The sequence below is a fragment of the Ischnura elegans genome, chromosome 4, assembly GCF_921293095.1.
Source record: "Ischnura elegans chromosome 4, ioIscEleg1.1, whole genome shotgun sequence".
In the NCBI taxonomy this organism is placed as follows: Eukaryota; Metazoa; Arthropoda; class Insecta; order Odonata; family Coenagrionidae; genus Ischnura; species Ischnura elegans.
Window position 1 is genome coordinate 43361532 of NC_060249.1, and position 12446 is coordinate 43373977.

The 12446-nt window shown below is 39.5% G+C and overlaps 1 protein-coding gene and 1 long non-coding RNA gene across 2 annotated transcripts; both read right to left on the reverse strand.

The window, feature by feature from the left end:
- Positions 1-7837: 7837 nt before the first annotated feature.
- Positions 7838-10801, reverse strand: LOC124157373. The gene is made up of 3 exons (XR_006864580.1): positions 10774-10801; positions 9391-9794; positions 7838-8192 (listed from the first exon to the last, which is right to left on the reverse strand). It is a non-coding gene; the product is annotated as an uncharacterized LOC124157373 (long non-coding RNA).
- A 72-nt stretch (positions 10802-10873) lies between these two features.
- On the reverse strand, positions 10874-12214 carry LOC124158124 (WAS/WASL-interacting protein family member 3-like). The gene is made up of 3 exons (XM_046533307.1): positions 12206-12214; positions 11066-12099; positions 10874-10982 (listed from the first exon to the last, which is right to left on the reverse strand). Exons 1-3 carry the CDS (start codon positions 12212-12214, stop codon positions 10874-10876), a joined length of 1152 nt encoding a protein of 383 aa, XP_046389263.1.
- Positions 12215-12446: the final 232 nt, after the last annotated feature.

The window sequence follows — 12446 nt, forward strand, 5'->3', positions numbered from 1 at the left end:
GACTATGTACAGTCACTCGTATTTGTTAATTCTCGTTGCATTTTCTTGAACTTCGCCCGAAACTGCTGAATAAGCCCTCTATAACTTGACTGAATGCATTGGGCGTTGGCCTCACCCGCCGTCCTCACTTGGCCTGCTTTCTTTTATTGCGGCGACAAAACATTTTTTGGCGCTGGTTGCAGCGTCATTTATTCTTTTCACGACACTGTAAGTGGTGCTTTCTAGCGGAATGCGTTTAGTTTAGTTTTACTTTTCCTATTCATTTTTAATATTCTCATAGATTCCTTGCATTAATTTAGTTAAGTTAAAGTGCACAATGCATCCGTCTTGTTAATACCATATCTCTCGTTACTGAAGTCCTTATTGCAAAAAGAGCTTCTTCTATTGCGGCCAGTAGGTCGTCAATTTATGAGTTCCTTTCCATATTACAGTGCATTAGTTCATTTTTATGCTGTTATCCTTATCCACGCGGAGGATTGAATGGTCCTATCTAAATTTAGTCGAAAATTTTAAAATGTTTAAAAAAATAGAAGCACGTGAAAATTCTTGTTCTTAAAGAAGTATGGCGTTTCTCCTGGTAGAAACCCTACCTCATGTATCTTATAATCTATCATTTACGTTTAATATATATTCAGTTTGAAGGGTTACACTTGTTCTCTTATCATGTTAGTGTATGTATCTATTGGCATCCCTTTTGTGATATTGTGGTTTTTTCCAGAATATTAGATTAAAAAAAACTTATTGTGATAAGCATTATTTTTTTAATTTACGAAAAATTACCCTTGTCTAAATTTTAGGACGAAAACTGTGAACTGCCCGGCTGGTAGATGCATCTGGCAGTTGCACCAATATTAATCTAGAATTGATGTATAATTGTTATTTGAAGGGAGGACTTGAAAATGGATAATGGGATCACCAAGCATGATACAAGATGGGAAATCACTCTCCAATACCAAGGTTGGTGTGGAAGGTATTCCAAATACATACCATTCCTCTTCCAGTGTCTTGTGTTTCATTGCCTAGGTGGTACTTCTTCTGTTGTAGTTTTTCGGAAGCATAAGTAATTTCCATTCTTGTTTAATGAGGTAGTGAATTTTACTTCCCGTAGCAGATTTTAAGCATGAAATTTATAAGGCAATTTCGGTGATCTGATTTATTCCCTTATTATCATTTTCTTTATGCCGTCGTTATTACTATGCTTCATCTTTTAATTAAATAGATTTCTCATGATGATCTAACTTCATTCTGCTGCTACTTTGAATACTTTTTACGGAAGTACATAGGTATTACGAAACAACTTGTACCGTGGTGAAACTTCGATTTCAGAAAGGTGTTTAGATAAAATTGTTCCTTTTCATTCTGTGCAGTCAACCATTCGTTTTTACTACGCGTATAGTTCTTACATCATTATAATTTTGCTGCATGAATGTATTTGATTGTTCGTGCATGCTAAATGTTGATTGCCTACTGCAATACATTGGTTCAGTTCAACACAATTTCTCACTCTCTGCTGGGAACCCAAGAACTGTCATCTCGAAAATTTGCGTAGTCTATAATTGCCTTGGTTTTTGCTGTTTTATCAGGTAGCCCGTGTATTCATTTGTCATTTGATCCAATCAGAGTCAAATTGGCACCTCCGCCAAGGCACAAAAGGGAAATTGAGCTCAGTCGAGGAGTGCGGCTATAACCTCCGACCCGATTATCCCAGCCAATTTGAACACCTCTCCCCCTACTCCCTGCCTTCCCATTGTGATCTCCGTCGTCTGGTGTTAGAGTTGAAAGAAAATAAAGAAAAGAAAAAAAACTTTTGAAAGAGAGAATTTCCTCAATCGAAGAGAGGTGTCTCGTGGCGTGTTTCCCCTCCGGATATTAGAGGAGATCGCCATTATCACTCGCGGTGCGATGGGAACTTTTCCCGAGTCGCTCTCCTCCCGTTGGTGGGTTCGTTTGCCTTGCAGATTCGCCCGCATTCGATCGGAAACATGTCCACGGCGCCGTGGGAATCCGGAGGAAACTTTTCAGCGACAACCTACCGGATAATTTTTTGCTGAATTTTAACTTCCTCACCCCATCGCCCACTCAGGAGGAACAATATCCGCCAATAGCCCTTGAATTACTTGATATATTAATAGCGAAGTCAGTCATTTGAGGAATATCATTGTAGAAGTGGATAAAATAAAGGTATATTTCCCTATGTCCAAATTATTATTAGTTCACAGAACATATATCAGTTCACAGAATACTTTGTGGTAGGGCTGACTTCATCCCACTGATGCACAATTTCACATATTATGTGCACTGAAACAACCGTCACATATTATGTGCACTATTCTCTCGTCAAGTCAATACGTACTAGCATAAGCATGGTACTTGACATTTTTGAAAGCGCATAATATCTTATTTTTTGTAGTAATTATGGCATTAAAGTTCATACATGAGTGACGAGTCATTCATATTTTTACAAATTGAGATTTCTTTTTAAACATATGCGCTGTTGTAAGTTATTCGATCTTTGTTATCGGAAATTTGAGTTTGTTTATTGCTGTATTAGCAGTAAATATGAGAGGATGAATTCATTTATTCATTTTTAATTGGAATTGTATTTAATATAAACTCCAGAAGTCGAAGGTATGTCAATTTTGCCTTTACACGTTCTTGTGGATCATTTGTTTTGATCTAAGAGAATGCCTGATATTTGATCTCGGCATTTTCAATAAGTTATGCGGCCCATAATATACTTGAACAAAGTTAGCATATAATCTGGTTTCACTATTTTTGCCCAGGTAAGCCGGTAATTTACATAAACTTTTTCGTGGTGAAACAAAAAGTTAGTGAAACAGATACGGCTACCAAACCTGGGTGAGCTACCTTGATCTAGGGCGTGAGTGTTTATGATCGTTGAGTTGATTAATTATAGGCTGATGTGAAGACCTCCCTGTGCTGGAACTTGTAAATAAAAACATTAGAGAGAAATCATTGTAATTCAGTTTCAAAAAATTAGAAATTTTGAGGCGTATTTTATTCCATAAAATTCTCTTAATTCGACTCCATTTCCACCCCTTTGTTAAATACTAGGAGTCAACAAGTCCCCAGCCTTCTTGAATATCCCTAGTTGAAAACGGACGTGGGTTTTATCTCTCTCCCGCTTGGTTCGCAGAACAATGCCCAGCTGTTGACTGGGAGTGTACTCGAGATTCCGATCGTCAGTATTTTTTGTGTCAATTTTTTTAAGGCGGCAGGCGACAGTTTAGGTATGGAGGTGGGTTCGCGCATTAGAATGCAAAGGGTTTCGAGATGGTGTGTCGAAAACGAATGGGAGAATATTTCCGGAAGTTATTTGATCTCCAAGGCACTTCTTCCACTTGTTCCCACGCACTCCCTCCCTCCTCCGAACTATTTCGTAACGTTGGATTGTGTCCCTACCCTCCTCCTACGAAAATCCCATCAAATCCCCCCCTCCCTTTCCGTCTCTCCCTTCTCTTAACTTTTCCCGTTCATTGAGATCATTAATAGACAACTTACCACCCCTGTTCATTCAGCGGCTCCAGGTCACCACCCATGAGAGTGACATTAAGGAGCGGGAAGCATAGAATTCATTCAAAGAAATTCTATTTTTTTTCTAATTTATTTATAAATTTATGAAACTTATTTACATTTAAGGTTCTAATGAATAGGAATGTTGTCGATTATAAAATTCAATGTCAAAGTCTTCGTGGTCTTCTCATATTTAATATTAATTCCGTATTACTTATTCCTGCCATTTGATGACTACTTATCGCGATTAAATTGTCAGCGTCGCGGAGCAATATCATTTGGTCTGTAGTGGTCTATCGCGAATGCTTAGCAAATTTTGAGTGTATTATTCGTGTCTTAGTGAACTATCCATTTTCTCCCTTATGCCAAATGATGTACAGTATTATTCACAATCGTGAGAATGTTTGAAACGTTGACTTTCAAATGTAAATTTACAAGCATATTTTCGTGGGTGATTCTTCTTAGCTTTTCTAATCGAAATTGATGTCACTTTTTTATCAATACTTGTAGCATTTTTGGCAGCATTGTATTATTCGGATAATAGATGATTCTTGTGACACCATTATGGCCTTCTTTTCTCTCTTATTTGTTTCTTATAAGATTGCAATATGTGTACATCACTCTCCCTTAACAGATCGTTTGTATGAGGACAATAAATCTCCTTTTGGATAAGCAAGAAAAAAATGCGTATTCATGACCCCCCCTCGTTTGGGAAAGGGACAGGTGTTTTACCTTACGCCTCCATTCCCGCATCCTGTTGCGTTAAACGATTCGGAAGGTGAGACAGGGGTGGGGTTCATTGTGTTCGCGGATTTCTCGTCGTATATGCCTTGTCCTCAGTTCAAAATTCTTTCCTCTGGTTGTGAGGTAGATCCTGACGATATGATTGGCGGCAGTGGAGAGGGAACATCTGACTGAGACGTGGTATTTAGGTGAAGGGCTTATTTTCTTTGGAACTAGTCGGCGTCAATGGAAGTGCATGACGGACGCTCATTTGCATACATATGGCGGTTGCTTTCGGTAAGTCATTCTGAATGCTCATTGTCTTTGACACGACTTTAAGGTAGCCATAACTTCTACCATCTTACAATTAGTTCTCACCTCCGCATCGAAACTCTGGCCGTCCCTAAATTAGTCGTACATCGTATTTTTTCACTATTGGAATTTATGTGTATCATTTTGCTATCTTATCGTACCTTAGTCATGCAGGAGACTGATACTGATTGATTTTGATTTGAGTGTAGTACTTACCACCGTTTAAAATTTAGATATATAAATTAAAATAATTACTTTATGATGCCCGTATTTTGTGCTAGTTCGAACGATCGGAACTTTATATGTCATGATCGTTTTTTTTCTAAAGCCCAGTGTTACTAATGTGAATGTCTCAGATTAGTAGCTATGTGATTTCATTATGCTTTTCGTCCAACTGTAAAATTATGTTGGGCGCTGCATGTATGCTGGTAAAATCGTGTTGATCTGATTTACTCTGCAATCTATATGTGGTTTCGCAAAGGTGAAGTTGTCAGCAGATGACGACGACAGTCAAATTTTATGTTGATTAAGCGAAGACAAATTGATGAGAATTTTAAGGGATAATTCATTCAATATTTTTTCTACGTGGATACATCCCTAGTGATTATAGTGGCTAAAATTATGCTTGAAGCAAGTTTTGTCAGATCAATGCTTGGCATGATGTCCGGAATAAATTACTCGCTGTTTATTTCTGTATTAGTAGGATATTTTAATCAGGGCATTAGGGAGTCCCAAGCACTTCCGTTTTTACGATCCGAAGTGTGTGACGCAAGACCATACTTGAGTTGAATTCACACGAGACATGGACGCACCTCCCTCTCCTTTTCATCCTACAACATTCCTAACCCTCTGCTATTATTACTTCCTGAATGCCGGCTTTTTATAGGGTCCCATTTGTATTTCCCATGGTAAGCATTATTAGCGAACGTAACACAGTTATTCATGTGGCATTGATGTACCTATTTCGCTTTTCCCATTCCATTTTATCCGTTTGGAGTGTGTTTTGGAGCTTGATGTTCACGTATCTTGTAACAGTAACCTTAGTAGTTTGTCAGCTCCGTAATAGTGAAGGATTTAGGTTGCTGACTTGACCTCACTAATTATCTGTAATGATGTGCGATTCTATTTATTGTCCACCGGTTTTGACAATTCTACAATGGAGTAAATGTGTAGTAGAGCAAATCGTAAGAGAGATTCTATTATATATGACTTTCCTGAGGAACTAGGAATCGCTTCGTATTTATTTCTCATTCCCCTGCCATTAGTAGAGTTAAAAGTCATCTAATCATTTGTAATATCAAATACATACGGCTCACAGCCGAAAGCAGCTTTACTGCTGAGTTTCATCGGATAAAATTAATGTAAAATCTATTGGGATTTGCAGTTGCAATATGTCCCTGTACTTTTATCAGAGGAGAAATAGTACGCTATTTACCCATTGGAATTGGGCACTAATTAGATGGAACGAATTTGGTAAGCGTTATTAATTAGAACGGGATGTTTTTCGTCAACGCAAGAGAAAACAAATGTTACAACTTTAATATTAACTACAATTTTAATCATTAAGAGACGATTTCGGTCGTAGTAATTATTTTGAGATTGCCTATTTCCAATGTTGCATTCAATTTCATTAATACCATATACATATTTTGATTCTACTGTTGGCATCCGGTATTTATGGATCCATAATTTACCGATAACATGTTTTTTTTTAATCGTTGACTTCCAAACTATATTTATTGATGCTCAAAGCATTTATATTTATTTTACTTCGAGTGAATGGTTAATTCTGTCATCTAATGATTTTGTTCTTTTGTAATAGTTTTCCGCTGCCGATGGAATTATACGTGATAATGCGTGAATTTATGGTGATATAAAATGAATACATATTTTACAATTGTAAAATGAAAGCGGAAACTTTTTATTCGACATGGATTTTATTTACACGCAGAATAAGTTTGAACACGAAATGAGTCAGAAGTTGGCTGGCCAATCCCTTTCACTAAGAGTACCTTCTTAATCACACCGGACCTTAAGGCACCCACATATACCCAACCACGTCTTACTCACCTACCTTTCTCTCACATCTTCCCCTCCCAAACGATTCCAACCCGCGGCTAGCTTGCACCCCATCAGAATTCTCATTTTTATTTGTTATGCCTCTATATATTGGCTGTCCTACTGAGCTGTACCGTTGGACAGACCCGGAACTAGGATGGCACAGTGGGGGAAAGTGCCCCGGGCGGCAGATTACAGAGGGTGGCAAGGTTTGAAAAGTATATTTAAAATGTTTTTTTTCAATTTTTTAAATTGAAATTTTCAGCAAAAATTGTTAATTTATTCATAACATTTATTATAAAAATATATAAATGATTAAACAATAACATTAAAATCAAACATAAGGCGTGTGACTTCAGCTACCGTATCTAATAAAAAATAGCTTACGGATGTAATATATTTTACTGATGTGGGAGGGCGAAGAAGGGGAGCAGAGAAGGGGGTAGCAAATTGATCTTCGCCCCCTCTGTAAAAACTCATTGTTCCGGCCTTGCCGTAGAATCACTTGAGAATTCAAAACAAGTCGTAGATGAAGATCATGTGGAATAACTAAGTTTCTTCTTTCATCTTGCAATGTTAAGCAAATTCCAATTAATTTCGCCAGCAGTTCCACTTAGGATCTCTGATAAGTGTCATCAAAATGCTTATCTCGTAGCATGTTTATTTAACGATCTCTGGGGTGTTTCTTTATATTTATCTCTTCAGTGAACAGTTGAAAGAGTGTTGCCATTTTAATGACTAGAAAGCGATGTCGGACACCTTATGTGGCGTAGATTCTCGAATATACTCATTGCGAATTCATTTATGCTGTAAATAGAGAAATGAGTACTTACTGTTTTGGGCTTGAAGAGCTAGAAATACAATTGTTTGCCTTAGAAGACATGACAGTGGAATAAGTGAAATGGATATGAAGTCGTTTAAGTGTCCATCGTTTTTAGTAACTGACAATGGTGGTTAGAAAGTAACCACTCTTCGAGCGACTGGCGCCTTGCACTTATACGCGGCCTGTAATCAATGGGAGGGCGTCAAATGATGAAGAGTAGACAGTGCGTATTTATGTAATGAACCTCTTCGTTTGCTCACATTTGAAAGTGCATCATATCACTAAAGCCTGCTGAAAGGAAAGACGGGGACTCATTGTTGGGGTACAGTCACCTTACGTAATCATGTACTATTTCAATTCGTCTAATAAATGAGGAAGAAACACGAGTGCTGTCGATAGTCAATGATTTAATAATAATGGCATAACTTAAATACATTAATGTACATGTCCTTAAATATAATATATTATCACCTAAAATTAATCATTAAGGCTAATTCGCTTTCAGTCCATTCATAATTCACCTTCTTTCAACGTACGGAAGTTAGGTGGACACAGTGTAGATTGCTTATAATACAATGCTTGTAAGGCACAGCCTTTCTTAAAGAAAAAAAATGAAAATGGATGAAATGATGTCATAAATGGAATGATCTTCTCCGGTGAGATGAGGCCTGCAAATCTTCACATTGTGCATTGATAATGAATCACATTAATCCTCTTGGGTGGGTCTCCTGTCTGGACGAATCTGAAATGTAAAAAAAACACAAATCTTACTCTTCATTGAAGTTAAATGGCAGGCATGGGATGAAGAGACATGGATGGCACAATTTGCCAAGCATAAGATTAGCATAAGACGGAAATGGCTTTCAAATAATGTGTTAAAAACCCATGTTTATGTAAAAGACGACTGCATCATTTTAATTCACATCCGATCATACGTGAAGGAGTTTTCTAAGTCATTTGGAGAATGAGTAACACCAGACGAGAAATTGAATTATCTCTTCAAAAAAATGAATGTAATTTATGGATCTAAATCAATTTATCACGGACGTTTTAGTTGCACAAGTACTCAATATGGGTCAAAAAGTTGTCAAAAAGTCATCTACTTAACATTCCTTCGTGACATTTTCCTCTCTTATGTAGATTTTTCTAGAATTTTATGATTATATACTTTTGGTATTTTTCATTTGAATCAAAGCTTACAGATATTTTACTAAGTTATTATGTGCTGCATTATATTTAGTGTATCATTAATGGTGTAACCGTCCAAGTGGGAACATATATTGTGAAATAATTGAAAATGTTGAAAGACAATTCTTTGATTTTTGATTCCTTAGTTTGCTATGTGTTTTTTATGAATTCCTTTACCAATGGTAGTTCTCTTTCTCCCCTCTCAAATTGAAGTCCCTTTTTCCATTTCGACTCCCTTTAATTCTATCTTTAATGCCTATTCTTTACATTCCTTTATCACGCTTACCTAACACTTCCCCTAACAAGGTTTTTAACATCCCCTTCCCGCTCAGTACTCCATCGGTAAAAGCCCTCTCTTATCCATTTTCTGCCCTAGAAGGTTCCTGAGGGTTATACAATGTGAATAATTTTTAAATCGGATTCAAATTTTAATGACGCAGACCGTTAGGCGTTTCTAAATATTGTTATCCAGAGATATATACGAGATACATTCAAGGTGGAGAAAAATAATGTTAACCTGGATAGCTGATGCCAGTAAATACCAAAATTACTAATGATGTTCAGGCCAAAAACGCATCATTAAAACTACAGAAACCTTGAGCCAAGCGCTCTGATTGGTCACGAGTTTACCCTGTTTTCGGATGCTCTGGACAAAGGTAAATACAAATGCAGACAAAGTACGCGTTTTTACTGTCTTCAGCTATCCAGGGTAAAAATTTCGTGGCATAATTTAACAGCCCTTATTGTCTCACCTCTCACCCTTCGGCTGTACACTCGTTTTGGTCGTTTTCTACCCTCAACCGTGCACTTTCATGGCTGTGTCGATGGTGACCTCGCCGCTAGCAACGTGAACGTTGCCACCGCGAAACCTGTCGCTGAAGGCGGCCCTGGCGGCGGTCACGGGGAACCCCCTGACTTTCGTCTTGCTTTCGGGGGCCGCGTGGGTCTCCGGTGCTGGCTCGTCTTCGTATTCGGCGTACTCCTCGGCGTTGTCGGAGGCTGCGGCGGTTTGCTCGTCTCTTGCGGACGCCTCGGATTCGGAATCGTCTCTGTACTGCACGAAGGGTGAGACGTATTCCCTGGCGACAGGGAAGAAAGATGAACCTGCCGACTCAGGCTCGGATCGAAGTTCAGTCGATGGGCGGAATCTGGAGGTCTGAGGAAAAAAAAGAAATGGCCGCGTAATGGACGAATTTAATGAACACATATATAGTGAAATGGTAGGAAAATATGTGAATATCATCAGTCCATTGGTGTATTTTATTAATTTTCAATGTTCTATGAGGCCGAGCTACAAAGTTGTGGAAGCAAATGATAATCAATGATTTCTTTTTTACGACCTCAATTTATATAATAATTAATAACGTCTTGGAGTATATAGGTTTGGGGATGAAATGCAAAAAAATATTTGTCGACTTTTAGATATTTCCTTATAATTAATGCTATGAACAATAGTTTCAATAAATTAATTCATAAAGGCACGAACGATTTTCACAATGTTTTTTTATAGTGAAATAAAAAATATAAAAAGAACTGAATTATGCAAAAATGAGTAGTAATAATGCGAAGTACATCCTTATGTATCCATTAGTTCGCAATTTACTCCAAATCCTTCAATATGGATTTTATAGTGGAGAAAAACGTGAGAAAGTATTTTTTGAGCGCGGCAACATACCGCTTAACCTGCATTAGTTTCTTTTATGATTTGAAGAATGAAACCTTAAGTTCTGAAAGATTGGAATTGAATTGCCGATGCTAATATATGCATGAATTTTTGCCGATATAAATTTACGAATATGTGATATGTAAATTCAATTTTAAAGCATATAAATATTTAATGACAGTTTTTTTTAATTTCTTTAATGAATTCCGAAATATTTAAATATTTTTACTTAATTTAAAATCTGAATTTTTTTAACGAGAAACGATAGACCAATTTACAAAAACAAAGTTTTGCAATGCCAATATGTACTTAATTGGTTCTTTAATATATTTTTATGCTTGATCTTTGACTAGGAATTCGTGCATCGTATGTGCGCTGAAACCAATGCATTGTTTGTTTTTTTAATATGTTGTATGTTTTAATTAACTATTCCATCTACAACTCCCTTAATAATTCCTTTTATGGAACTTACGTCAACATAAGCTTCCTTCTTAGTATCCGAATTCCGGGCTGTTATTTGTCCGACGGTGTTCACGGAACCCTGGTCGTTGAAGCGAACTGTGGTGTACAAATCAGCTTGTTGAGTTGTGGGCTGCGCTCTCCTTGTGGCGAAATTGGGGGACGGGCTTGGAGCGATCAGGACGGGTGAAGTTGCCACCATGATCATGGTCGGGTCCACCTCTGTGTTTTGAAACCCAGACCCTGCAGGAGTTCCGTAGGTTGTCTGCGGTAGCCTTGGCTCGAAAGTCGCGGGGACTCCGTACGTGGTCTCGGGCACTGCCGTAGCTTCGACTGCCGCTGCATTGGCAAATGATGACGATGAACCGAACGAACCCGTGGGTGGACCGTACTCAGACGCGGGCTGTGTTGGTGCCGGATACGGCGTCTGGGGAACTGTGGGCGGGGGACCGTAAGTCTGCGCTGGCGGAGCGTAAGGTGCTGGTGGAACCTTGAACTCCGGCATCTCCGGAAGCTCCGGGATCACATCCATGCCGTCGATATGGGGCATTTCCGGAAGTTCGGGAAGCTTCGGCATGTCATATCCTCCCTTCGAGCCATGTTTCCTGGCCAGCAAGGATGCAAGCTGAGGATATTGAGCTAGGAGTCCGAGGAGGGCGCCGTGTCCTTCTCCGCCAATGAGGCTGGTCAGTGCCGCGCTTTTTCCAGATGCCAGACCGCTGATGGCCGTTCCAAGGTTACCCTTGATGTTCAGCATGGACTGCAGGGTGTTCTGTAGGAGGGAGCTCTTGTCAGTGGATTTTCCGCTCCCGGAGGAACCAGCCGCCGACCCGGAGTCGTCTGGGAGGAAGCTAGCCAGGGATCCGAGGGCGTCGAGACCTTTGGAGACGTCCGAAGCCGAGGCGCCGCTCTCGGAGACTTGGCTCTGGCCCGAAGCGCCGAAGGTGGTGGCCGCGGGGGGGCCGTAAGTTTGTGCGGGAGGCCCGTAGGTTTGAGCGGGCACACCGTACGTAGGTGCGGGTGGGCCGTAGGTCGGTGCCGGCGGGGCGTAGGGCAGTCTCGCGGACGGTGGTGGGAGGACGTGTGAGGCTGGAGAGGCAGAGCCTCCGTCTAGAGGGAGGTTGACGGGGTGAAGGGAGATCCCCGTGTACTTGTGGACCCTCCAGAGGGGGTGAGCCGTCAGGTCTGGTACAGGAAATTCCGTGGTCTCTTCCTTTGTTGCGTCTCCTCCACCTCCAAACCACGATGAGAGCCCGAAGAAGCGTGGTCTTCGGATTCCATTGAGCGAGGGTTCCGCATGCGACACAGCCGCAAGCGCGATGAGAAAAAGAGCCGCAAGCTAAGGAGTAAGAAAGGAAATATTGTTAGACTGTGAGTCAGGAAAGTCATTTATCTACGAATGAATATTTATTTCTATAAATACATTGATACAATGATCATCAAACCTTGGACATTTAGGGTATTTTTTCTGGATACCTTTCTGACATTAATTAAGCGTCATCCTTGGTTTAGACCAATCTATTAGCTCTAAATTCCGCACACCATTTACAACGGTAAATTTAAGCAAAAAAATCTGCATTTTAGACTGATTGCTTACCATATAATTTTCAAGAAAAATCTAATAACGACGGTTAAGTCAGCTCTTCAGCCAGACAGAGGGTTAGGTGTAATGAAGTGAAAAATTTG

What these genes read in the sequence shown, in the direction of transcription:
- LOC124158124 (XM_046533307.1), bottom strand. An exon ending in ACGGCAGTGCCCGAGACCAC is followed by an intron (nt 10,983 to 11,065) that starts GTACGGAGTCCC and finishes TTCAAAACACAG; the next exon opens with AGGTGGACCCGACCATGATC.